This window comes from Stylophora pistillata, chromosome 1, assembly GCF_964205215.1.
Source record: "Stylophora pistillata chromosome 1, jaStyPist1.2, whole genome shotgun sequence".
NCBI classification, from domain to species: domain Eukaryota; kingdom Metazoa; phylum Cnidaria; class Anthozoa; order Scleractinia; family Pocilloporidae; genus Stylophora; species Stylophora pistillata.
The window spans coordinates 56,908,607-56,934,574 of record NC_142519.1 but is presented as its reverse complement, the minus strand read 5'-3'; the positions used below and the strand labels follow the sequence as shown (position 1 = coordinate 56,934,574).

Sequence of the window (25,968 nt, the reverse complement as noted above, 5' to 3'; positions counted from 1 at the left end):
GGTCTCTTGTGGCCGATTTTCCAATTTTGGACACTAGTTATCAGTGACATATAGTAATCACTGGTAGCCGATATCCGACTTAGGACACAAAGTCGCCTTCTCTTTTTCTTCCCCGTCACCCTTTTCTCTTCCACTCTTGCGACGCACATATTTATTGCAGACCGGAGACGAGTCTGGATCTGACCAGCCAGAGCAAGTTCTTCCTAGGAGGATTTCCTTGGCTTCTACTTCGGTCGCCATCTTGAAAACCAAGCAGGTCCTCGGGCACAAGTTGAAATCAATATTTTAGAGACGCTCCGTTTATTTTTAAACAGCTCTCTGCTGTTTTCCAGTGTCTCCACTTAAGAGACCAGCTATCTTGATTTTGTGATAATACCGATTTCAGATGGATAATACATGAGCGATGAAGAGCAAGACAAAAAAAAAGCGTTTTGATTTCAGTCGATCATATCAGATGAGATCAAAGAATTTTGAATCAAAATTCTTGCTTTCTTATATGTTATTAACTGTTATTCACAATGTTCTTGTCCATTTTGGGTTCGTAATTCATTTTTCATCTTTATCATTCCTTATCTAAGTTCGGGCCAATAATGGTTTGCGATCGCATCGTCGTGTCAGAAGCGGAGTTGCTCACGGCCGTGTGGCAGGCTATGTTTTGATCACTGTGTTCTCAGTGTTCTACAGGTACCAGATGCAGAGAAAATTTGAAGGCTAATAGGAGAAAACAAAATGTTAACTGTGTAAATCGAAATGTTCACAAAATATTTTTTAAGTGTTACCTGTTTTTAAAAGTCTGTTTTGCCGTCTGTTTATGCTTTTAAGCCATTCCTGCGCGAGTTATGGATAAATATCAGATAAATAATTGATTTCAAGAGGTATAAGTGAGAAGTTGTCTGAGTGCTGTGTTCGCGATGTTGATCTTTGAGTAGTTAAATGTATCGGATGTAACTTATTTGCAATCATTTAAACAGGATGAAGAGCGATTGGCCTGGGTTGCTACGGTGAGTATCGTAACTTGAAACCCGTAGACAGCACAGACCATGCAGGTATAAAAAAGACTTGATTGTTCTATGTGTGCAACTTTTAGAAATGCATAAATTTGTCTTCAGTGCAACCTGTGACTCGTTTGAGACGTTTATCCCAAGGGTTTAAACTCCCAGTTATTGAGTGTGTGTGTGCTAGCTATCTTGTAAAACGGCAACGCATATTCAACTTCTACCTTCTCGAATTTCAAGCGGTATCAGCTAATGTCATGGAAATATATGGTGAATCCTAAGGTTAATTCAGGTTTAAACCCCACATAATTTATTAATCATAATTGCGTGTTATTCTTTGTGAAACTGTGATAGCGACGATTGCTACGTACTGTAGCGCGACTTACGCTAATTTTCGAAAACACGGCCGGGTTGATCAAAAAAATTGTTTTTTGTCCGAGTTCACGCAGTTGTTCATATTGTACTCTAGAGGGCAAATTTATATATTACGACGCGCTTAATGTGATATGCTAATTTCCGTTAAGTCCCCACCTGTTGAAAATTTCTAGCTAGAATCCCAGATGTATCGTAGCCATTTTGTCAATCCAAAGTGCCCTAAAATCTATTAATTAACAGCTGGACTTAAAGGGGATATTTTTATAAATGCAAAAAATATGAGAAGCCTTTACAATGGTACACCTATCAAATTTCGGTATTGTTTATTTTTTTCCCTCTTTTTTTATTATTTCAGGTTTGTTTTAGTTCTTTTAAGCTCGCATCACGTGTTTGGAAAGAAAGAAAGGAAGAAATCAAACTGGGTAGCGCCCAGACCCCACATCATCATGATTGTCGCTGATGACCTGGTACGGGGGTTTTTAGTTTTCTGTTGTTAATGATAATTTTATTGAACCTCAAAGCGTATAAAAGTTCAATGCAGGGCTGGAAAGTTGCACAGGGGCATATTGTTTCTAATGGCATAACAGTTGCACCTGTTGTTTTGTATAGTTGATTTGTTTCGTGGTAGGGCGGATTCCAAAAGTATAGCAATAGGCCATTTTACAGTTGTGTGCTTAGTTGCCAAGCCTTTGATTTGGAGTGAGGGTGAAGGTGATCTTGCTGTGATAGAGACTAGTATCTAGTTAGCATGATAACGAAGTGATTTACATTTGAAAAGTAGCAACGTTTGTGTCATAACAAGGTCACCCTTTGCCTCAATCCTGTTCAAAGGCTTGGCAACCAAGCACGTAATTGAAAAATGGACTATTTATGTAGTTCAACTAAATGTTTTCCAAACAAAAAGGTTGTTAAATGCTTTGATTCACCTGAAGATCCAGATCTCATATTTGCTTGCGTCAAGACATGACTCGTCATCAGTTGGATCCATTAGAGAGCGACACAATTTATTTTGTTCGCCTTCCGTGCAATCAACCGAAAAGCGTGTATCTCTTTTGAACCGATTCGTCTTTACAGGGCTGGGATGACGTCAGTTTTCACGGATCACCCCAGATTCCTACTCCGCACATCGACAAACTGGCCAATGATGGAGTTATTCTTAACAGTTACTACGTATCGCCGATTTGTACTCCTACCCGGGCCTCTCTCATGACTGGAAAACACCCGGTCAACTTAGGTACTGTTAAACAGCTTATGCTTAAGCTTATTTTTTCATTTTTTGCTTTTTCGAATCTTTCGGCACTGACAAAACAAGTGATTTTCTCAAGGGCGATAAAAGCTCTCAGCGTTTTTATATGGCTTTGGTGCAGTCAAAGTGGGGGAATGATAGTAAATTTTCAGGTAAAAAAAAATTGAGTCCCTTTGGAAGCCTTGGTTACGTCTCGACTCGGGATAAAATCAGACGGATTATCATGCTACGGTATAGCGAATTCCTTACACTTGCAAAAATGCATCTCCACTCTAGTGTAGAGTAGAACAAACCTCTCGCATGTGCCATGCTACGCTGATGAAACGTAACAAAACTAAACAAAGACGAAACAGTTAGTTCATGATTGTAAATGTCCGCGGGCTCCCCAGAAGTGATATGATTGCCCTGCATGCACTGCTAGCCTCCAGGTCGTGGAGTTGTGTGGTGGGTCCATTCTTTCTGATCATTTATGTCAGAGATATGTTCTGGAATACGCAAACGTATCGAACAGTTCAGAAGGCACTTCACCAGCATGTATCCTGTACTAAGCTTTCAGTTGGTAAAACGGAGTGAAATAGTGAATAGCGCAATAGTATTGGTGGAGCAAAATCGAGGGAGGCCTGGTTCGGGTCGTTTTTTCACTCCCCGCGTTTCATTTTCTGTACTAAACGCTTGAGCCGGGCTCTAAAAGAAGAAAAACAGAGAAAGCATAGCTAGCATCGTACTTCTCCATCTGAAGCCATACTAAGGCACCTAGCCATTATACCTTGAGAGATGATACCAACAACCGTTCTCACGCGTGTTTTCACATTGCGTCAGGCATTCAGCATGCTACCATATTTGGTACGCAACCGTACGGTCTTCCATTGGGTGTGGCTACCACCCCTCAGTACCTTAAAGCTCTAGGGTACAGGACACATGGCGTGGGCAAGGTAGGTTCTAACAATGGGTTACACCTTAGTCATGATAGCGAGTGTAAATCAGATAGCCACCTCTAACCTCTGGAATGACCTTCCAATTGCAAGTGGTGTCAGAAACGCCGGTAAATAATGCAAAAAAGCTATCAAGACCTATGCATTTGCCAAAGCTTTCAATTCTACACCTCATTTATTTATGTGTCTTAGTTCTACATTTCGTAGCTAGTAAATTTACATTTTAGCTTTTAGCTTCAATTCTTAGATACTCTACAGGCTTCACAGCCAATCAAACTGTGCGACGACGGCATGCCTAAAGCTATACGTCAAGGCTTGTTCCGATTTATTTTGCAAAAGGATTTGTTATCATTCCAATATACTATTGAGATTTTTTTTTTCAAGTGGCATTTGGGATTCTTCGAAAAGGAATACACTCCGCCTTACCGTGGATTTGAGACTTACTATGGATTTTGGAATGGAAAAGAGGACTACTGGGACCATAGTTCACAGGAAGATGTATGGGGTACAGATCTCAGAGATAACATGAAGGTGAAAATTTCACAAAGAGCAATATTGTGTAATTGATTTCAGGCACTACGTGCTACCCTTAAAATGAAAACAATAACCAGATTGTGACAGTAGGGGGAAAAAATGCGTGAATTACGCACAAGAAAACTCTCAAGGGAACAAATTGCAACCAAATCTTGCAACCGATTGGTTAAGGTGGTGGCGTAAGTTTTTACGATCAATCAACTCGCCACGAAAATGAGGCAAAACCAGAGCAATCTTGGTTTACAGTCTGTATTCATATAAAATCGCTCTATACTCTTTAGTCTCAGTTTGTCACTTTCCTCCCCCGCTGCCCCCTCCAAAAACAACTACCCTAGCATAAAAGAGATGAGGTAAAATTCTGAATTAATTAATCAATTAACGGCTTGAAATAGCTTTACCTTTGCCGGAATATTGATTACTCTGGTGTCTTGGCAGCCTGTGAAGAACGAAACTGGCCATTATGGAACAGAACTGTTCTCAGAAGTGGCTGAGCGAATCATTGATACTCACAACAAGTCTGAACCACTATATCTGTATCTTGCTCAACAAGGGGTGCACTCAGCCAATGGTAACGAGCCCTTACAAGCACCAGAAAGACTTGTTAATGTAAGTAAAGATCCGTAACTCTTTATTCCTTAGGCCATCATTGTTTCCCTCCTTGAATGTTTGTCTGTTCACCCTCCTATATATGAAGCGACTGACCGTCTGTGCAACCTTCATGTCTCTTTATCCGAACGATTGTCTTTCTTCTGCTGTCTCGCACCTGTCGTTCTGCCTTTATGTATCTGTATTTCCGTCTATCCAACGTCTAGCTCTCTCTTCGCATGTCTGTCTGTTCTTCTGTCTACCTGCATGTGCGTCTGTCTATTTGTCTTTTATCTGCCTATTTGTCTGTTTGTCCACATATCTGTCTGTCTGTTCGTCTGTCTAACTGCGAGTGCGTCTGTCCATCTGTCTATCTATCGTTCATCTGTCTATCTGTCTGTTTGTCCGCATGTCTGTCTGTCAGTTTGTCTGCCTATCTGCGCGTAGGTCTGTCTGTCTGTCTATTTGCCCGCATGTCTGTCTGTCTGTCAGTTTGTCTGCCTATTTGCACGTAGGTCTGTCTATCTGTCTGTTTGTTCGCATGTCTGTCTGTCAGTTTGTCTGCCTATCTCCACTTAGGTCTGTCTGTCTGTCTGTTTGTCCGCATGTCTGTCTGTCAGTTTGTCTGCCTATCTACAACTAGGTCTGTCTATCTGTCTGTTTGTCCGCATGCCTGTTTGTCAGTTCGTCTGCCTATCTGCACGTAGGTCTGTCTATCTGTCTGTTTGTTCGCATGTCTGTCTGTCAGTTTGTCTGCCTATCTACACGTAGGTCTGTCTATCTGTCTGTTTGTCCGCATGCCTGTTTGTTAGTTCGTCTGCCTATCTGCACGTAGGTCTGTCTATCTGTCTGTTTGTTCGTATGCCTGTTTGTCAGTTCGTTTGTCTATCTGCACGTACGTCTGTTCATCTGTCTATCACTTATCTATCTGACTGTCTGTCTATCTGTCTTTTTGGCTGTCTGTCTGCCTGATTGTATAACATTCTATCTGAGTAAATCTTAATGTCTTTGCGCCTGCGTGTCCTTCTGTTCGTTATCCCAGCCGTCACAAGTTTACTGCTGTGCAAGTTAAATGTGTTCTCAACTTGTTTCGTGTTTTAGTCGTATACCAATAGGGTTAGAAATACATTTATCCTGTTTTATCCTTTATTTTTCAGAAATTCCAGGATATTGTTTATGACGACAGAAGGACATATGCTGGTATGGTAGCCTCTTTGGACGAGTCCGTTGGAAATATAACCGAAGCCCTAAAAAGAAATGGAATGTTTGACAACTCTGTAATCGTTTTTACGACCGACAATGGAGGTGCTCCAAGAGGATTCAACTGGTAAAAGATTCATACCTGACCTTCCAGTGAACAAAAACAAACCATAAACCCTCGTGGGTAAAGATAAACATGAATATATTTTTCGTGTGATCGACAACCCCCCTAATCTCAAAAACGGCGAGTGGATACCTTACTGCGCAGCAGCATTTTCCTTCCCCTCCCCTCCCCTCCTTAGTGTTCCATCCTTAGTTCGTTGTTTTAATACTTCAAAACTCAGGTGATAAGAACTTCACAAAACGATTTGCAAGGGTTGCTATTAATGGTTGTAGCAGCCTAGTTCAATTTATTTTGTTTATCTATACCCAAAAGTCTTAGCTTAACATCTTCAATTCAATTCCCTTCATTACTCTCTCAGGAATCAAGGCTGTAACTACCCACTCAAAGGAGGTAAAGACACATTCTGGGAGGGAGGGGTCCGTGGAGTGGGATTTGTCCATAGCAACCTGATCAAAAACAAAGGTCGTGTCAGTTATGACTTGATTGACGTCACAGACTGGTTACCAACCTTCTATCATCTGGCTGGAGGTGACATCACCAAGATCAATGATAAGATCGATGGTATGAATGTGTGGGATACCATAGCGCATGGAAAGAAATCTCCGAGAACGGAGGTAAAAATCAAAAGTATAACTAAATATGGTTTATATGGTTTGCGAAAATTCGTACGTAATGACTATAAATTAATGGGTTAATGTTTTTTTCTTTTCAGGTCCTTCACAACATTGATCCAATCCGTAAATTTGCAGCCATTCGCGTAGGTGACTACAAATTGATTATCAATCAGGACGCTGTATTCAACACAACGTGGCATCCGCGTTATGAAGTCAAGGGAGGACTGGACTCTCTTCCCCAGCCCTCTACGTTACCTGGTGCTGTTATCAAGTGTGGCAAGCGGCCCAAGAGCAAAAAGGCTGCTTGTGACACGAATGAATTTCCCTGTTTGTTCAATGTTAGAAAAGGTGAGCATCTTATAACTACTTGCCTATAAAGCAGATTGGGCAAACGACACGTCTGGTTCGATAAGTCACCTTAACAAAGGCAATTTCGATCTCTGCGCGGTTGACGCTTGAACAGAACCACCAGTTACGCGGTTTAAGGATGTTTCTTACCCTAAGAATTAGTCCGTAATGTTTCTATTATGTTTCTTGGGTAGATCAGTTTCTCTTATTTATTTTTTCAGATCCCTGCGAATATAGGAATCTTGCGCACATTCATCTGCCCAAAGTAAGGAAGCTTCTTCGCAGACTCATTCACTACCAGAAAAATGCCCTTCCTGTGTGGTTCCCTGAGAGAGACCCTACCGCTAGTCCAGCAGATCACGATGGTTACTGGGGTCCGTGGAAATCCTCAAAAAGTAATAAGGTTATTTTACAAAAGGTTCTCGACTCCATTCCGTCTGCTGAGAATGCGAAGAAGCACTCACGTCATACAAATAGCACTGTCACTACCACGAGGATTGGGAAGGCGTTCAGCACACACGAAGAGCACAACAAAGGAGTTTATCAGATGTTGAAGTCAATTTTGAATATTACAAATACAGGCAAGAAGGTTCAGATTCCTCGTAACCGTCATTTGATGAAGGAGTCGTTAGCTTTGTTGTATGCCAAAATGATACAGAAGACAAAAGAGGATGACCTGATGCACAAATTGCAAATGATAAAGAAAGAAATAATAGCCAAGATTGGTGGTGTTAGGTCAAAGAAAGGAGAGAAAGAGACTTTAGCAGCTAAAGTAAGTCCCATTGACAAGTCCTCAGTTATAAGGAAATTAGAAATAAGCGCAAATAAACCTGGCAATGTGGAAAAACAAGGAAAACGAAGAACAGAACTGGGGAACATCGCGACTAGAGATGATGAAATTGTTAAAAGTGAATTTGACAATTCCACAACGGAAGATAGAGATTTGAGAGACAACGACCAAAATTTAGAAGGGATGTCTTCTTTGAAGGCAACCTCGAACACTAAACAAAATAATGTCGAGGAAGATGATTTAATGGACAATGCTGACATTGACACTAATGACCCAGCGGATGGTGGTAGTGATTTAGAAGAGGATTCCTCACATGAACACCCTACCATTGAAAGTCAAACATCTGCAAAGGAATCTGAAATGGATTTTCAGGAGAGCCATCGCATCGTTGATGAATACTGAATAACAAACCATCCTCTCAGCGTTGGGGGAGGAGGGACCCTGGCAACGAGTTTTTGAAGTAATCGTAATGCGTCGGACAGGGCGTCGGACAATTCGAAGCCGTCCCTCTCCAGGTAACCCCTGGGCATTTGAACCTTTGAGATGGTTTGTTCAAATTCCCGCTCCACGAGGCAAAAACTGAGTTTAACTGCCCTACTCAAGTGTTGGATTTGATGGTCAATTTTTTTGTAAATGGAAAAATCACGGCCAGTGACTTCCTACTCATTGGCCTTCAAGAATTTAAATCGTAGAGCCAAGCAAGGCTCAGATTTCCCACCCCTGGGCACAAACGACAGTCAAATGCTTGCGGGTTACCCGTGACACGGGTGGTAAAACTTCGAATTGATCGGCACATAACGGCCATTCTAAGAGTTGTCATCATATGGCTGGCTCCATATGGGCGTTAACCTGTAGAGCAGGTTTAAATCTTTGTTGCGTCTCTCAGGCGCAAGCGAGAAGCGAAAGCGAAGAGCGCGTCACGCAAGGCCATTCGCGCGTGGCTTTCCCTTCACGCTAGCCTCGCCCTTCCCTCCTCAGTCCCGCTCGGCTGTAAGACAAAAACATGACACCTTTCCGCAGGCTACAGAGGTGACCTCATTTTCGTCTTTATAAATGTGTCATGCATTTCTATGAGTAAGTATTTAAGACTTCACCAGCTAGCTCTTTTGTTTTCGACATTGAAATTAATTAATGAAGAACTCTATATATGATGCATTTCCCTAGAGAGGAGAGGAAATTTTATCTGCGGGAAATTCCTGCAATGTATCCATAGTAACAGTGGGCTGTAAATTGAAAGACCCATGTTCTTCTAAGCGGCAGATAATTAAAGCATCTTCTTTCGTTTTCTTCGAAATTGTTTTATTACCTGTAATAATCAGGAGAGCAGTTGAAGCATTTGCAATTTAGAGAAAGACCGCTAGCTGTCATCATATTTGTCATGGTTTTTATCATCATATTTAACACCACTTGGAAATGTTATTCTAACATGTATTCAAAAGTTTTAATCAAAATGAGAAAAAAAAAACATCAAAGATAGCAAGCCCCATTTCCTCGAATAAGCATCTGGATGCTTATTTCAAATTCCGGCTAAAAGGCATGGGCGCTTTTTGGAAGAAGGGCGCTTAATTATGGGGGGTACTTACAAATAAATTATTGACTGAGGGGGTGGGTGTTTATTCGAAGGAGGGTACTTATTAGGGCGTGGGCGCTTACTCGCGGAATTACGGTACTCTCTTGGTGTCATGCCATGCCATTTTTTCATTTTGAAATAGATAGAGGCCTTAGCTTTGAGCCCAAATAAAGTTAACATTAGCCCTTGGGTCAAACTTTTCTCCTTATCAGCACAATCGGGTGATTACCGGATTAAAACAGAGACAAACGAGAATCGTTTAAGAATTTTTTTATATTTTATCTACAGCTGTGTTCGAAAGCAACGCGATGATGACAGGTTAAAACCAGTCTTCACCTAAAGGTAGAGCACATTTCCGATCGAATGTCGTAAAACCGTAACCATAGGAATCACAACAGGTAATCAGAAGAAAGGAAGATACCTTTAAGAGCCAATGAGAACTCGAAGTGAAAACAACCAAACTGCTAAAGCGCGGGAAAACGCAGGCGACCAAGTAGTGATTGGTTTTAGCTTAGTATCTGATTGGTTGAAAGAGTAGTGCGAGTTTACTGGACCAATCACAGAGAGAAGTAAAGCGAAACCAATGCAATCTCGGATTCCTTTTCAACACTACTCAATTAAATATTGATACATTCTCAAATTTAATACTCATAGTTTACTAAATTCTGAAAGCAACATCAATTCATTGTTCCACTTTTCTACGGATAAATCTCGCCCCTTTTACGTTTATCTACTTCATTAAGAAAATTTTTCAACATGCTTTCAAATTCCTTGCTCTGTTCATTATAGATACTTAAAGACTCTTCATCCAGTTCTGTCGCATCCATTGTAATATTTTTGCGTTTAGAATGATTCTTTTTATTAACTGAAGGTATACTCTCAATGACTTCCTTCAAAATAGCTTTGTTAGCTTCTGACGACCTCCAGGGACCCCAAAACCCGTCGTGATTTTCTGGGTTCGCATCGCAATCTCTTTCCGGGAACCATACAGGAACGGCCTTTTTGTTATAATGAATGAGCCTTAAGATAAGTCGTTTAACTGTGTCAAGGTTGGACTGAGCAATATTCTTGTACTCACACGGATCTGAAAAATGAATTCAAAAAATTAAATTAAATTTAAAATTAACGGAAAATATTGTATGTATGTATGTATCTATGTCAAGCTTTATTGAGCAAGATCAAAAAATGAAAATATGCAGACATAAACAATTAAACCCCAAAAGGGACTGGCACGAGCAGGACACTCGGACCCATGCGGGGTGCCTACCCTAGGAAAATATAAGAATTTAAAATATATACAAAAAAAAAAAAGAAAATAAACAAGATCTAGTTGTAGTAAGAGGAAAATCTAATTGTAGGAGAATCTAATTGTACAAAATTGTCATCTAAATGTAAAGAAATCTAAAGGAAATGAAAAATAAAATGTGTACATACACAATATCTCGCGATGTATTTAACAATTATTCCACGAGCGCGCGTTGGATATGAGATGATAGATAGCCAACGAGGCGCGTAGCGCCGAGTTGGCTATAATCATCTCATATCCAACAAGCGCGAGTGGAATAATTGTTTTATTAAAAACGCCCTCAAGAAATTATTATTTTGTAAGAAGAAACTGGATTTGTTAGCTCCCTTTTGATTTTAAGCTGACGCGTACGCTTACCATATTTGTGGATTATGGTATATTGGCTGATATACCATAATGGCTAAGCCAATATAAAATCTTGAATTGCATTATCCAGTTATCCAGTTTTTAATAAATATATTTATTAAAAACTGGATCATTGGATAATGCAATTCAAGAATTTTTATTGGCTTAGCCATTATGGTATATCAGCCAATATACCATAATCCACAAATATGGGAAGCGTACGCGTCAGCTTAAAATCAAAAGGGAGCTAAAAAATCCAGTTTTTTCTTACAAAATAATAATTTCTTGGGGGCGTTTTTAATAAAACAATTATTCCACCCGCGCTTGTTGGATATGAGATGATTATAGCCAACTCGGCGCTACGCGCCTCGTTGGCTATCTATCATCTCATATCCAACGCGCGCTCGTGAAATAATTGTTAAATATATATATAGATATAGGAGAAGTAGTGTGGCACACGAGGACGGACAACTTCGAGCAAAGGAAGACATATACTCAATAAAAAGTCTAAAAACCTTAATAAAAAACGTTTCGGTCCGAGACCTTCATCAGTTCTTGATGAACTTGAGTTAAAGTTTTTAGACTTTTTATTGAGTATATGTCTTCCTTTGCTCGAAGTTGTCCGTCCTCGTGTGTCACACTACTTCTCCTACCATTTATCGAGGTTTGGACTGTGAATCCTTTTGGATCCTTCTGGCGCGGCGTCACTGTTGGCTCGAGGCCTTTTAACCTGTTATTATATATATATATATATATAATTAATCGCTTAAGCGATTTCTCATTCTAATGCATTGATCAAGTGCAGGCAACAGTAAACAATTCAGGTAACATCGAGAAACTTCTAATTACCAAAGAAGCATATTGGGGCGCACAGCTGTTCTCTCTGGCACCCTTCGGCTTGAATAAGCGCCAGGAATTTCACTCCAAAAAAAGAATAAACTATAATTAATGCGGAGAGTTTTTTCAAATTGGGCGGGCATCAAAGGTTCCAGTCTTAGCGTAAATTGGGAATTTTAGTACAATTCTCGCCTTTCAAGTCCACGCTGGTTCCTTTACATTTTCAGTGGATTCGACAATTTTTCCATTTCTTTTTATAGTGATAATTTTTCGAGTAGTAATTACTGTGTTTGTTAATGTGTCACCACGCCCTATATAAATCTATTTAAGGAATTTTTAAGTCATTGTATTACAACTGATGAAGGTCTCAGACCGAAACGTTTTTTATTAAAGTTTTTAGACTTTTTATTGAGTATATGTCTTCCTTCGCTCGAGGTTGTCCGTCCTCGTGTGCCATACTACTATATATATATATATATATATATATATATATATATATATAATCAGTTAGTGACATGAACATTTGCGAGATATTGACCATACATGAGCAGACCTTGTCCTCATCGAAGACATTCATTAAAAGAGACTTGTACAAGTTCTTCAAAAATGCTTTAAAACAGCCAACTGAGGCAAAACCACTAGAGAAGGCTCATGTTTATTGCATAAGTTGTTCCGCAGTTTTACAATTCGGACACAATATGAGGCTTGCAAAGTGCTGGTGAGATAACTGCCAGCCATTGATCTTGAATTTTTTCTTCTATAATGTTTTCATCATAGCTGTCTTTGGTCAGTCAGTTAGTCAGTTACCTAATGAGTAGGTCAGTCAGTGATTCTGGCAGCCAATGACTCAATCAGTCAAAAAGGGGTCAGGAGCCCATTACTTGAGTTGAACGATCCATGTAATGGGCTCCTGAGGAGGTAAGGTTCTAAAGAAATTGAAGCGCGCGTGAAGCGGGGGCGGGGGGGAGAGGATTGGTATTACAAAACATTTGGTGTTATCAAATGAGTTGACAAGGCAAATTGTCCATCGCAAAGAGATTCTAGAACTGACGTTTCAAGAGCTAGCCCTTCGTCAGGGAATTTGTCAGTCGGTCAGTGAACAAGTCGAACAGTTAACCAATTAGCCAGACAAGCAGACAAGCAGACAGCTGGTCAGCCAGACAGCCGGACAATTGATAAGTCTGTTTCTATATTTTTTGGTCGTTAATACGTCAGTCAGTGCATCAGTCAGCCAGATAGTCGGAAAATTATTGTGTAGTCAAGCAGATAAGCAGCCCATTCGTCGGGCAACCACCCAGTCAGCCATTCACTTGCTTGGCAACCTTGCTAATCAGTTAGTCAGTCAAGCAAATTACAATCAACTTGCACCTTATCAAAAGTAATGCATGAAATTTACTTTACCTTCTTTCACGTTAAACAAACAAGGAAAAACATCACTTTTACATGCAGCCTCTTCACTACTGTCCCACATTCCGCATTTAATAACCGCGCCTGGTAAGGTAGAGGGCTGGGGAAGAGAGTCCAGTTCCCCAGGGACATTGTACCTCGGAAGCCACGTGATTTTATAGTCACCGTCTTGGTTCACGATTAACTTGTATTCTTCCACTCGAATGGCTGCAAATCGGCGAATAGGATCAATGTTGTGAAGAACCTAGGAGGTGATAAATAGTTTTAATGATAAGCTGGGTTTAAAACGTGATTTTCGTCCAGTGTAACGCATCCTTGTAGGAAAATTGTGGCAAGTAAAATCATTGAAGTTTTTGCCTTCAGAAGAAACTGAATGATAATTGAAATAAACATCACTTAAAATTTTTCATCGCAAGAAAAACTGTACCTCCGTCCTCGGAGATTTCTTCCCATTCGCAATGGTGTCCCATACATTCATACCGTCGATCTTATCTTGTATTTTAGTGACGTCACCTCCGGCCAGATGATAGAAGGTCGGTAACCAATCTGTGACGTCAATCAAATCATAACTAACACGTCCTTTGTTTTCGATGAGCTTGCTATGAACGAATCCAACTCCACGAACTCCTCCCTCCCAGAGTGTGTCCTTGCCCCCTCTGAGTGGGTAATTACATCCCGAGTTCCTAAATTAGAGAGAGGGCATGGGAATGAGCGGCAATGGAAAAATTTCAAAGCTCCTCTAAGACACCTCTGAGATGAAAAATTTGCTCTTTTTCCCACTTGCCTCTGGTATTATTTTTAGCAAAAATCGTATCATGCAAATTGTTGCACCTCCTCTTTTAGAATAAAGCTGATATCTTAGCAAAGATATTTCATAGAAACTGTCCGCCATTGCCAAACTATTTAAAATTTAGTTGCCTCTCTGTGTGCGGTTGCAGTATTTTCTCACCAGTTAAATCCCCATGGAGCGCCCCCATTGTCTGTCGTGAAGACAATTACAGAGTTATCAAACATTCCATTTTTCTTGAGAGTTTTAGTAATATTTCCAATGGACTCGTCTAATGAAGCCACCATGGCAGCGTAAATCCTTCTGTCTTCTTTTGAAAAACGCTGGAATTTCTGAAGAATGAAAAAGACCTAAATTTAGACAGAACCACAGACCGCTTGCCACACTGAAACCCAACAGACGATCGTTTTTAAAAACTGAACTCCTTACATGGACCTTATTCTATTTTTTCAAACTCTTCTTGGACTCGATGTGTCTGGTCTCCTGGGAAAAATGTTACATGCATATTCCGTTTTGTGGGAGCAGTTTGTGAAGAATGGACAATTAAACGCCAGATGGACGTCAAAGTGAGCACATCTGCGATACAGGATTGGTTGTTTCTTGATGCTCCAGGCATCTTCGAAAAGTGGAATGATCTAAAAATAACTCGACATGAGTCAGGACTATTTGTGGGTTCAGTCTCAATTCATACTTTTACTTAATTTAAATTTACATATCTTGGTTTCCTTTGAGCCTCGAGTTTATATATAACCTGTTTAACTTACGTCCAGTATCCTTTTTGGAGCTTGTAAAGGCTCTTTTGGATTTCCCGAATGAACCGCTTGATGTGCAAGATAAAGATATAGAGGCTCGGACTTGTCATGAGAGTCAATGACTCTTTCAGCCACCTCTGTGAATAATTCTGTCCCATAATGGCCACTCTCGTTCTTTACGGGCTGTAGAACGAAAAGATAAAGTAATTGTGTTCTGTTGGAAACTGTGTGATACGTAATTAGGGTCAATTTGATAGACATTATGATTAATTTCGTTTGTCTGTTACAGAAGCAAGTAACATGCAGGCGGCTCGTGTTTTTCTCCCATTTATGGCCTTGTTCCGCGTTCCTGTATTACAACGTTTTTCAGTCTTTTTACTCAAATAAGCGAGGAGTTGTGTGTGGGAGTTCACAGAAGCGTTGTAACAGAATCGTAAAATCAAGTTAATCAACCGTGACTTATTAATTAATTAATAATTAATTAATTAATTAATTAATTAATTAATAGTGGTACACGTTTTCGACAATTCAAGAATTGAAGTAACCATTTTATTGCGACGTTAATTCAAACAGTTTTCAAGACGGTTCCTGCTTCCGAAGATTTTCCGTTTGTGTCAACGTGTTGGTCTGTCACTTGTACCCAGGGCACTTTTTTTTGAAAAATGTTGGTATCGTCCTCACCGCTAGACACGCGAAACAACTTATGGGAGAGGATAAACGTAAATTGAAGAATTACACCGATGAAATACTTGGCATTTTCAGGTCTGAATTTCTGATGTGTTAATAGGGTCTGGGATCTAGCAAGCGTCATAACTGGAACATCGTCACTTTCACCTTCATGTTATTTCGGAGATCTGTCCCCCATATATCTTCAAATGATGTGTGGTCCCAGAAGTCCTCTTTACCATTCCAAAATCCATAGAAAGACTCAAATCCGCGGTAAGTTGGAGTGTATTCCTTTTCAAAAAACCCTAAATGCCACTGAAAGAAAAAAATCAACTAAGAAAATTAAATGGATAACCATACTTTTAATTAGTGGTAAAAGAAAATATTGAAAATCAATGTCGAATAAAATCAACTAATATCATGGGCTCCTGATTGTATAAGATTTTGACAGAATCTCTGATCATGAGATATCCATTTGTTTTTCCATCTTTATTAGGGCTTATTAAAGATCTATTAAGCAACAAAGTGATACCGAACGTGAACGGAACTTTCATTAAGTGGAAACCATCTTAAGCATGAATAAGGAGATTTATAACATTCGCCCTTTTTAGACAAAAAAAACAAAGGCAGAAAACACACATCTTTAACTTGGAGCCTAGTCAAAGATGTTACAAATCGCTAGCAACATTTCAAAGTCAAACGAATGGCTCTTTTTCCACTTGACAGTTTCTCGTCAAGATTTAATTTCGCGAATCCGTTTTTATCTGGGGAGGGGGGGTGAGGGGAGGGGGGAAGGAAGGGAAGGAACGGAAAACCCGGAGAAAAATTCGTAGTAAGAAGGCGAATTCTTCTAAACATAGTGCCATCCTTACGCGTACTTCCCCTTCGTTGGTTGATATGATATTTTTACCTTCCCCACTCCATGTGTCCTGTAGCCCAGTGCCTTGAGGTACTGTGGAGTTGTAACCTCGCCTAAGGGAAGACCGTACGGCTGGGTACCAAATATGGTACCATGTTGAACACCTGTAACCGTGGAAACATTATAAGAATACATTTATTCACTACTTTCACAGTTCTTAGTCATGGGGAAGGAACTTTTCGGGGTGGTGAGGTGAAGTGTTATTTGAAATATAAAAGATGGTAAGGAAAAGGTTTTTAGTCGGAAACACAGCAGATTTCAGATAAAGTATAGTTTCCAAATTTACTAAAGACTTTTAAAAATGATTTGACTACTTGTAGAAATTAAATTTGAAAAGAAACAAAGATAAACAAAATTTTCGCGCAACGATGTGGCACCAATTCTTTTATATGTAGTTTTAATAGCCCTTTAAATTTGTTTTTTAATTGAGCTTTGTGAGGTGACTATCAACTAACCCATTTCCAAAGAAAAACAATGGGGGAAGTGTACAAAACTATAGTTTTTAAGAAGAGAAAATTTTCTTTCCAACGATGACATTTTTTTTTTATTTACGGGAGACCCCCTGCGGAATTTTGACGGAGTTCTGAGTGACTGAGATTGATGATGACTTTTGCTCAGGTTGTCGAAACGTTAGTTACACCCACCCGGACGATCAGATCACACTATCATAATATTAATAATATTGATAACAATAATATTGGTAAAGACTGTGAATATATGAAAATTATATGGGTAAACGGCAGTTTAAGAAATGGATATGAAAGCGATCTTTATAGATTTCAAACAAGGCAAACCATAGCCATTCAAACGCAACTTTAAGAATATCAAGGTTTAAATCACGGTTCAGTAGACGCCAAAGTACAACAGGTCAATAAGGAATAGCCTAGATGATGTGATTTGGTAGATTTCGTAGTTATTCTTTACGTAGTTGATTTATGTAGAAGTTGTCAAGGATCGCCGATTGTGAATTGTTGATTGAAGATCGTTGGTTTGAACCGAGGATAAAAAGGAAAAATATTTCTGAGAATATATACCTATTACAAGCGTAGAAGTAAATTCTAAATCACGATTGATCACATCTTGACCGACTAAATGATCTATTTATTATGTAAAAAGTATTTGTCATCTTATTATGGTCTCCTAAGGCTTGCTTGTTCAGTAGTAGAGAAAAATAGAGAAATATTTGTTAAAAACTGAGGAGAGTTTGGTAACAATTGAGAAATGTTTGGTGACAGCTAGGGAGAGTTTGGTAAAAATGAAGGAGGCTTTTATTACAACTATGGAAAGTTTGAAGACAATTCAGGAGGGTTTGTTCACAACTAAGGAGGGTTTGGCGACAACGAAGTAGAGATGGCGACAACTACGGAGGGTTTGGAAAAAAGGGGAATCGCAAAACTGAAAGGGAAAAAAAGGGAACATACATGGGAAATGAGACTGGATGGAAAGATAAATTGCTTGAGGTGTCCGAACTAGTCCGATATTTATGGTCTATCTCTCTTAATACACAGTATTACTAAGAATAAAAACCTGTCATATCATTAAAGCTGCTTTTCTAGGATGCTCTTTTAAATTTGCTTAAAGAAACTGTTTTATGGAGTCCATGGGAAAGGCTGTTCCATAACGTAGCACCCATATGGGAAAAGCTTCTCCTCAAATAACGGTAGTTGGTGTGGAACGGCCATTTGATTCTTAGAATTCCTCAGTCGGTACGAAGTAAAATCATTTCGGGGTATAACTATAAACCAAGATTGTGCATCATACTGAACAGAGGTGGACTCTGTCTCTGATGTTTTTTTCCCCAAACTAGATTGCAGGTACCTACCTAAATTGACCGGGTGTTTTCCAGTCATGATGGAGGACCGGGTGGGAGTACAAATTGGTGATACGTAATAACTGTTAAGGATCACTCCATCATTGGCCAGTTTGTCTATATGAGGCGTTGGGATCTGGCGAGAACCGTGAAAACTGACATCATCCCAGCCCTGCAATTGAAAGATATTAAGGAGATTTAGCATTGTGTTTACGTGTAACTTGAACGGCAAGAGTGACCACGTGGCCTTGTTTTTCCCGCCGTTTTTTAACGTTTGCCGGTTGCACTTTGCCGTTTTCTTCACTACTCTCACCGAGTAGTACTTTATTGCCGGAAAAAGGGCGCCAAAGCTATTCTTTGTAAGTCACACATGTGTGCCTTCAAATCTATCATGACGTTAGCTCACGCAAAGCCAAAGCAGCAAGGTCCACGCTTTTTTACATGAAACGTGAAAGGGCAAGCTGACGTTTGCTGTTTCATGTAAAACGCGGCGCCAAATTTCTCTAATGACATCATCTGAGTTAAAATCAGCGAGCCTAGGCAAGTATGAATCGTAAAAATGGCTAAATCCTTTTTCAATTCTTAGGGAGCAGCCATTATTTATCTACAGGGGGGGGGTAGTCTTCAGGGGGAACGGATGAGGGGGAATCAGTCGTCGCCTACAGAGTATAAAGGGGAAGGGACGGAGGATTATAAAAATATCGCAGAGCCTTAAAGGGAGGGGGGGAGCATCAGGTAAATCTTGTCAGCCCCAGGCAATAAATAATGGCTTGTCCCTTAATGAAATATCAATATCCGCCGGGAAGCGAAAGAGGTGGATCAAACTGAGCCACGAACACTAACAGACTCACGCATGAGTAAAGAAGAGCAGTCGTTTGGAAAGTGATGTGGTCACTTTCGAGGCGGAACGTCACGTTTCAGCTGCTTACAGCTGGTCTCCTTCATGCAATAATGTCGACCGGTGACTCTCGAGCTCCTTTGATTAGTTTGTCTTAAACACATGTGACTAGCACGTGTTACCTAAATGTCTTGATAGAACTGACCAGAAGCCGCACAGAAATGTCCACGTGAGCAAATTTCTCGGCGCAGAATAGCTAGCTCTTGACCCTCCTAAGATTCGCGACAACTGGAATGATCTTATAGTTACTTAATAAGGATAACCCCAAGTCAACTCTTAATCAAATAGAGCGAAACTCTTTACCAGATCATCAGCGACAATCATAATAATGTGGGGTCTGGGTGCTTTCCAAGTTGGCTTCTTCTTTGGATGCGACTTCTTTTCCTTCTTTCCAAGCACGTGATGTGAGTTTAAAACCACAAAAATGAGGCTGAAATGCAAAGTTATGAAGTTATATTTACTTTTTGTGTCGACTGCCAAATTGATATCCATTTCTTTGCTTTTAGAAGTTCTCTATGATTTACATCTTGTGTTTAAACGGTATTTTTCCGGAATCATTGCGTGCTGACTCGTCACTATTGACTAAACTTTCCCCGATGAAATAACATTTTCCTGTAAACAGCCTAAATTTTACAGCATAATCTTACCACACTAAAAGAATTCACATAAAACTAAATGCCACCATTAGCACGGTAAATTTTCCACCCAACTCTCACGTGCTTTGACGCTTTCTACCAATCAAATTCGCCTTTGTTCAGACAACAGTGAGAACAAACCACAAAATACGTCATGTAAATTGGAAGGTTTTTACTCTCTATGGAACGGCATTTTTATTGTAAGTTTTGAAATTTAATGCTCTTTTTTTTTCTTTTACAAAATTCAAAGCATCAGTTATTCATAATTTAAGTGTCCATCTCAATCCACCCATCTATGTTCATCTAATGCTGGAGCTGGTTAGAAAATTGTGTTGAGACACTACTTGGCTGGATGTCAAGCATATCAAAGTAAAACAAAGCGAACAGAGTGGAGACATTTCATTCCAATGCATAGCTGTAGCGAGTTTCCATACACAAGCAAAACCAGATAAAATTTCTGAAGTTCGTATACACGTTTAGTTGGTCGGTTCTTTACAGCAACTGACATTATCGGCTGCGGTTTATTTCACACATCAAAACAATTCATCTTGAAAAGTGATCAGTCAAATTAGAACAAATTAAAACTGGTGTCATGTGCACTTCTTGTCAAATTCATTTTAAAAGAAAAAATATAAAACTTCTATATTAGAAATTCACTGGTCTTAACTTTCCTCAAGCAGTTGTATACTCTTCAACGGGAAGATTCCATCTTAGATCGCAATTCACCAAAAGCAAAACATCAAACTGAAATCAGAGGTTCGAATTCACGGCTGTATCGTGAACAGGTATTCTACCCTGATTTTAATTGCTTACCTGCATGTCTAGTTTTTACCACCTGAGTAATTATAGGTTAAAATAGTTTTAAATAGCCCCAGGAAAATAATTAGGCTACAGTTCTTCACAGAATGTGCGGCCACAAACTAAGAGGTCATTAAAGATGGGGCAATTGACATGCATATATCACTATGTTAGTTGTCTATGTTTTTTTTTTTGGTGCGAGTTGGAAGTTTAAAATTTTTTGCTGGTGAAAGCTGTTGACAATTCGGTTAATTAGCCTGCTATGGTAGGAGATCACAAATTAGCGTAAATTTGCCCAGTGCCGTTTCTGCTCTGTAACGGGTCTTGACGACAGAAATAACTAAGAATTCGAATCGCAGAGGCTCTAAAGACTGTTTCAAATTTAAGGTGTTAAATGCTTAAACGAGCTTTGGGATTTTATATTTAAATATTTGTTTTTTCCAGACCGATTCGACTTAGTCGCCAACGCGATGTTTTTGTTCAATAATCATACTTACTAAAAGTTCCAAAGTAAGTTGTACCAAACTCTCCGCGATTCCATCACAAGGCGTTTGTCCGAGGAGATAGACAATACATCGACGTTATTCCAATCACAACAAAACAATCAAAATTGTCTTTTCACTAAGGCATCGCTTCTGTAATCAATTATTAATCGATGCCAGTCATGATAAGAGGCTCTTCTCTGTGGACGTTCTATTTGCCTAAACCTAGCCTGAAGTAGTTGTTTCCTCTTCAGATCGGCGACGGAACTCCCTTGTGGATCTTATTGGTAAGCTGTTATTCGGTTGAGAGCAGGTTGGGAAAAGACCGGTACTGGACTGAATGATGTTTAAAATTGTTTTACTGAGCGAAGGCGTGTTTGTAGTCAACCTCTCAAGTCTAATGGGGGGAGGGGGGCGGGGGAGTTGTCTGCCGGAGTCCTCCCTATTCAAACCTATGAGTGTTTTTACTAGCTCACTAAACCGCACCTAAATTTACTTATTTTGAAATATTTCTTGGCTCATTCAGGCTTTAATGTATTCTGAATAAAAGTTCATCAACTTTTCATAATTATTCAAACTAATTTTTAACAAAGAAAAGAATCTAATTAAAACGTTCTTTCCCACGAACACTCTGCTTCTACTTAAAAGTGAACAATTTTACAAAAATTACATTCTGGCCAGGACCTTAGCAAAACCTTGTAACCTTAACAAAGATATACTATTTGATAACCTTTTATATACAGTAGTAGTTTTTTAAAGCTTGTTTAACGTTATCTCGGAATTCTTGTCTGCGCCAGAAGTAAATGAGAGGGTTTAAAGACGAGTTAAATAAAATGATGGAAGTGGAGATCAAATTAAGTAACATGACAGCTCTGCTTCGCGCAAGTAAAGTGTTAGCGATTATAGTCAGGCAACCAAAGGGCAAGAAACAAAGCAAGTGCGCGAAAAACACGTAAAACGTGTTTACAACCGACCTTCGTAATTGTTTCAAGTTTGCAATTCTGTCTGTACTTCCCATTTGATTGTGAATCTGAACCTGATGCCGTCTCAAAACCAGAAAAATTTTACTGTAGGCGAGGCAAATGAGACTCAGGCAAACTATGACAATGATCAAAGCGATAACAAGGTAGATTCGAAAATCCGCCATCCTTGTTAATGCAAGAAGCCCGCTTGTGATCCACAGTGAAATCTGCAGATAAATCACCTTTTTCTCCGTGACGAACTCCTTGTATCTTAAATGAAAATGGATCGCCAGGTATCTGTCTAAGCTAATGACTGTGATTGCAAACACAGAAGTTACAACCAGAAACGACGAAACGGATGTGTAGAAAACTACCATGGTACAACTGACAGGCGAAGCCAAGTAAAGCTTGAACAAGATTGTAATATACAACGGTTCTAAAACCAAGCCTACTCCAAAGTCAGCAATAGCTAAGCCGAGAAGCAGAAAATTCGCCGTCGAATACAAAGCTGGAGAGCGAAAGATGCTGATAATAATTAGAAAATTTCCCACTGTGGTTGTAATGGCCATGAAGCAGTTAAAAACTGCGGAAATGAGAAGAGAAACATCCGTTTGAAGAAACATGAGGTATGGAATGTCATTGGCACAGGAAACATTGACTGTCGCCATTAGAAGTAGTTTTTCGTAGGAGCTAAATGAACAGCTTTCAATTTCTCTTGAATTTTAATTAAAAATCATTTCCATTTGTTTACATGGAGAGCAACTGTACAAGTTGTCCGTCAAACCAACACTTCAAAAGGTTATTAAAATTATATTTGTTTGGTCGTTGCGGCTTCCAAATGTGATTCCACTACGAGAATAACAGAACCACACGTGTACACACCGTGTTAATTTTAATTAAATACATTGTTTTCGTGACTTTCTCTGCCAGTAATTATATTTCGGTGAAGCAAATGTTTTCTTACGCAACTTTCTCTCTGTGTGAAATAATAGGGACCTTAAACAGCCAGGACGGCCGCCAAGGAAGACTTCGATTAAAAAATGAATTTCTCCTCTTAGTTAGAATTTCAAAAATAGCTGCATGAGCTTATTGTCTCATACGGCGCCACATCTCAACTTCAGTATGACGTATAAAAGTAGCGTTGAGTTCCAAATGGAAATTAAAATATTTGCCGTCGCGGTTTCGGCTCGCAGACGACGCAAATTTTGGCGATTTCACGTTGTTGTTTTGCATGGGACGGCTAAGAAATGTACAAAGTTTCAAAATGCACGTGCTGAGCTATTGTTCTGCCAATTAGATCTCTTGGTTTTCTACTTCCTCGTTGCCGTCGCCGTCGTGGTTGCTTAAGGTCCCTAGAAGTGATTAAATATAACGAACAGAATTAGTTACTTTTATTAGCACTGAAAGTCATGCCCGCTAAAGATATTTTGTATACTTTCACTAGTTGACCGAACGTTCTCCATATCTCAGAAAACGAAATATCTTGTGTCTGAGTTGTTCTGAACACTTGTCATGGATGCCTCTTTTTATTAAAGATGCTAAAACATTTATTCCCATTTGAATAATGTCACCAGTGCAGCTTTAGGAGATAAGACCGTTGCCAGTCTATGCTTCATCATTTAACACACCGGGAAAATCACCAAGTGGTTTCACCCTAGCTATTGAAGATGGAGCCAGTGTTTTGTCAGTGGGCAAAATTTATGTAAGAAAGTTATTGATAAAAATTTAATGTAGGTTACCTCACTTGGCGCGTTTAAAATTTTCGATAAAATTGCCAAAAATTACTTTCTGTCTTCCAAAATATTTGAGTAAAACGCAGTCACGCTTTCAGCATGTGTAATGAAATATTTACCGCAGCAAACTTTGCAAATCTTGCAGAAGCACTGTCACATGGAATGCGAATGGATCCGTAATAAATTTGATGGCCTATATCAAAGGACGTCATAGAGGGTCAAATACACAAGTTTATTAGACAATGGTCAAAAAACCTAAAATATTTCATGTAAGTTGGGAAATTTGGAAATTCTCTGAAAAGGGTAACGATTTTTCACGTGAGGTGTGAATTCCTCGAATTTATCGCGGGGGGGGGGTGGGGGCAAGAGGCCCTGTAATATCCTTATCATACCCCTGTCATTCGCAGTTAATTTGCAGTCAATTTTCTTGTCCCTCCTTTATACTTTGTTAGCAACGGATGATCCCCCCCCCCCTCCGTTTCCCCTGATAATCATGTTTTCCCTTCCAAAATTCTCCCCTCCCGCGCCCAGGGGATAAATAATGTCTGGTTCCTCAATCGACCCAATGGTCGGATTTACACTGCATGGAAAATTTATGATTACTGTTTCCAGCTACCACTCTCACTAAAATTGAGGTTATTAATCGTATATACCGCACAGAAACCTAAAAAAATTATTATATTTCGATCAATATACTGAAAAATTATCTGAAATTGAGCTCAAACAGGCGATTTTGTCTCTTCGGCTGTTCGGAGGTAAACCATATTAACCACTTCCAAACTAGCCAATCAGCGCACGCGTTAAAGCACTATGCACCTGTTTGGTTTAGACTAAAAATAACTGTAATAATAATAGAAATGTTATTGGTTTCATCACAAGTGAGGAAAAGGACGAAATCTGAGTACTCCAAGACTTGCGGATTCCGCACTTAAACTCCACCTAAGCTCAGATAAATTATGCCGGTATAATTTTGGGCATAATGCTGTTTGTCAGTGCATCGTGCACATATATTGTTGGCATAATGGTTAAACTTTTTAAAAATTCTCCTGGTCAGTCACAGTTCAACAAGAGTAAAATTCTGTAGCCTGAGCACGCGGTCAACAGTTAGCCTGCTTGTCTACCTTGCACCTTAGCAATTTAATCTTGTAATTATAAAATGTTGTGTTCTGAACTTCCGTAAGCTTTTTATTCTTAGCAAGTTTTACTTGTTGGTGGTAGGAATGGAAGGCGGGGGAGGTCGTGGGGGTTTTAACTTAAAAGCTGTCATAAGCGTGATGAAATATTTTCAGCATAATTTTCGGCCAAAAGATCATAATCTCTTGTGCCAGCATAATGCCAAGTTTTCACAGGTGACGCTCAAAAGAGCAATGCTCAAACTTTCCGGAGCATAATTTGTCGGACCCTTCTACTACTGAGTTGTGGTTTTCTATTCTTCATGGGGCGCTCATATTTGTTTCCTTGTCACACGTTCGTGAAAAAACGAATAACACCTGTGTTTATTCCATGACTTTGCTCAATATTTACCATCTTCCCTATTCGAAAAAATGGCAATAACATCAAAAATCATTTGAAAGGGTAATAATAAGATTAACAATAATAGTAATAGAAATGATAATGACCAATCATAACAAGAATTTATAATTATAGTGGCTTTTTATTTTTTTTTTCAAGTCTATTATTTTGTTTATTCCGATGGAGACTTATTAAGAGTTCAGAAACCATTTGGACAAAAATCTCTTCAAGTTAATAAAATTTTGTATACGTGTCTACGTGTGCCCGTCGATCGCATTCAATTTAGGTTGAAATTTTCAACCCTTAGTAGTCGTATACAATGAAATATATGAAGTTCATATATTTTGAACTGCGGTATTAGATACATATGGTGTACGATCCTCGCAGTAGATAGCGCTATTTAAGCAATAGCGAAAATCAGACCTGAAAAAAATCAGGCCTGTACGGGATTCGAATCACTGACCTCTGCGATACTAGTGCAGCGCTCTACCAATTGAGCTAACAAGCCAACTGGGAGCAGGCCGTTAAGTTGATTCGTAATAAACCCGTGAAAGTGGTAAATCAGATACAATGAAATATATGAAGTTCATATATTTTGAACTGCGGTATTAGATACATATGGTGCACGATCCTCGCAGTAGACAGCGCTATTTAAGCAATAGCTCAATTGGTAGAGCGCTGCACTAGTATCGCAGAGGTCAGTGGTTCGAATCCCGTACAGGCCTGATTTTTTTTCAGGTCTGATTTTCGCTATTGCTTAAAACAGCGCTATCTACTGCGAGGATCATACATCATATGTACCTTAG

General features: G+C 39.4%; 3 protein-coding genes across 4 annotated transcripts; 1 reads left to right on the top strand and 2 right to left on the bottom strand.

Moving 5' to 3' along the window:
* Positions 1-748: 748 nt before the first annotated feature.
* On the top strand, positions 749-9,037 carry LOC111343703 (arylsulfatase B). Of its 2 annotated transcripts, none has more exons than XM_022950886.2 (10): positions 749-1,001; positions 1,726-1,837; positions 2,445-2,604; positions 3,436-3,548; positions 3,933-4,079; positions 4,518-4,688; positions 5,825-5,994; positions 6,350-6,605; positions 6,704-6,953; positions 7,175-9,037. In XM_022950886.2, the coding sequence occupies exons 1-10, from the start codon at positions 973-975 to the stop codon at positions 8,143-8,145; spliced, it is 2,379 nt and encodes a 792-aa protein (XP_022806621.2). In that variant the 5' UTR covers positions 749-972; the 3' UTR covers positions 8,146-9,037. The 2 variants fall into 2 exon arrangements, with proteins under 2 accessions (XP_022806621.2, XP_022806622.2); XM_022950887.2 differs by having other exon boundaries at positions 919-1,046.
* Positions 9,038-9,935: 898 nt separating this feature from the next.
* LOC111343713 (arylsulfatase B) lies at positions 9,936-21,329 on the bottom strand. Its single transcript, XM_088725030.1, has 10 exons — positions 20,971-21,329; positions 19,344-19,470; positions 18,155-18,314; positions 16,324-16,436; positions 15,582-15,728; positions 14,760-14,930; positions 14,158-14,327; positions 13,636-13,891; positions 13,203-13,452; positions 9,936-10,397 (listed from the first exon to the last, which is right to left on the bottom strand). The coding sequence occupies exons 1-10, from the start codon at positions 21,012-21,014 to the stop codon at positions 10,012-10,014; spliced, it is 1,824 nt and encodes a 607-aa protein (XP_088581156.1). The 5' UTR covers positions 21,015-21,329; the 3' UTR covers positions 9,936-10,011.
* Positions 21,330-21,456: 127 nt separating this feature from the next.
* LOC148743249 (adenosine receptor A3-like) lies at positions 21,457-22,584 on the bottom strand. The gene has a single exon (XM_088725042.1). The coding sequence runs from the start codon at positions 22,538-22,540 to the stop codon at positions 21,689-21,691; it is 852 nt and encodes a 283-aa protein (XP_088581168.1). The 5' UTR covers positions 22,541-22,584; the 3' UTR covers positions 21,457-21,688.
* Positions 22,585-25,968: the final 3,384 nt, after the last annotated feature.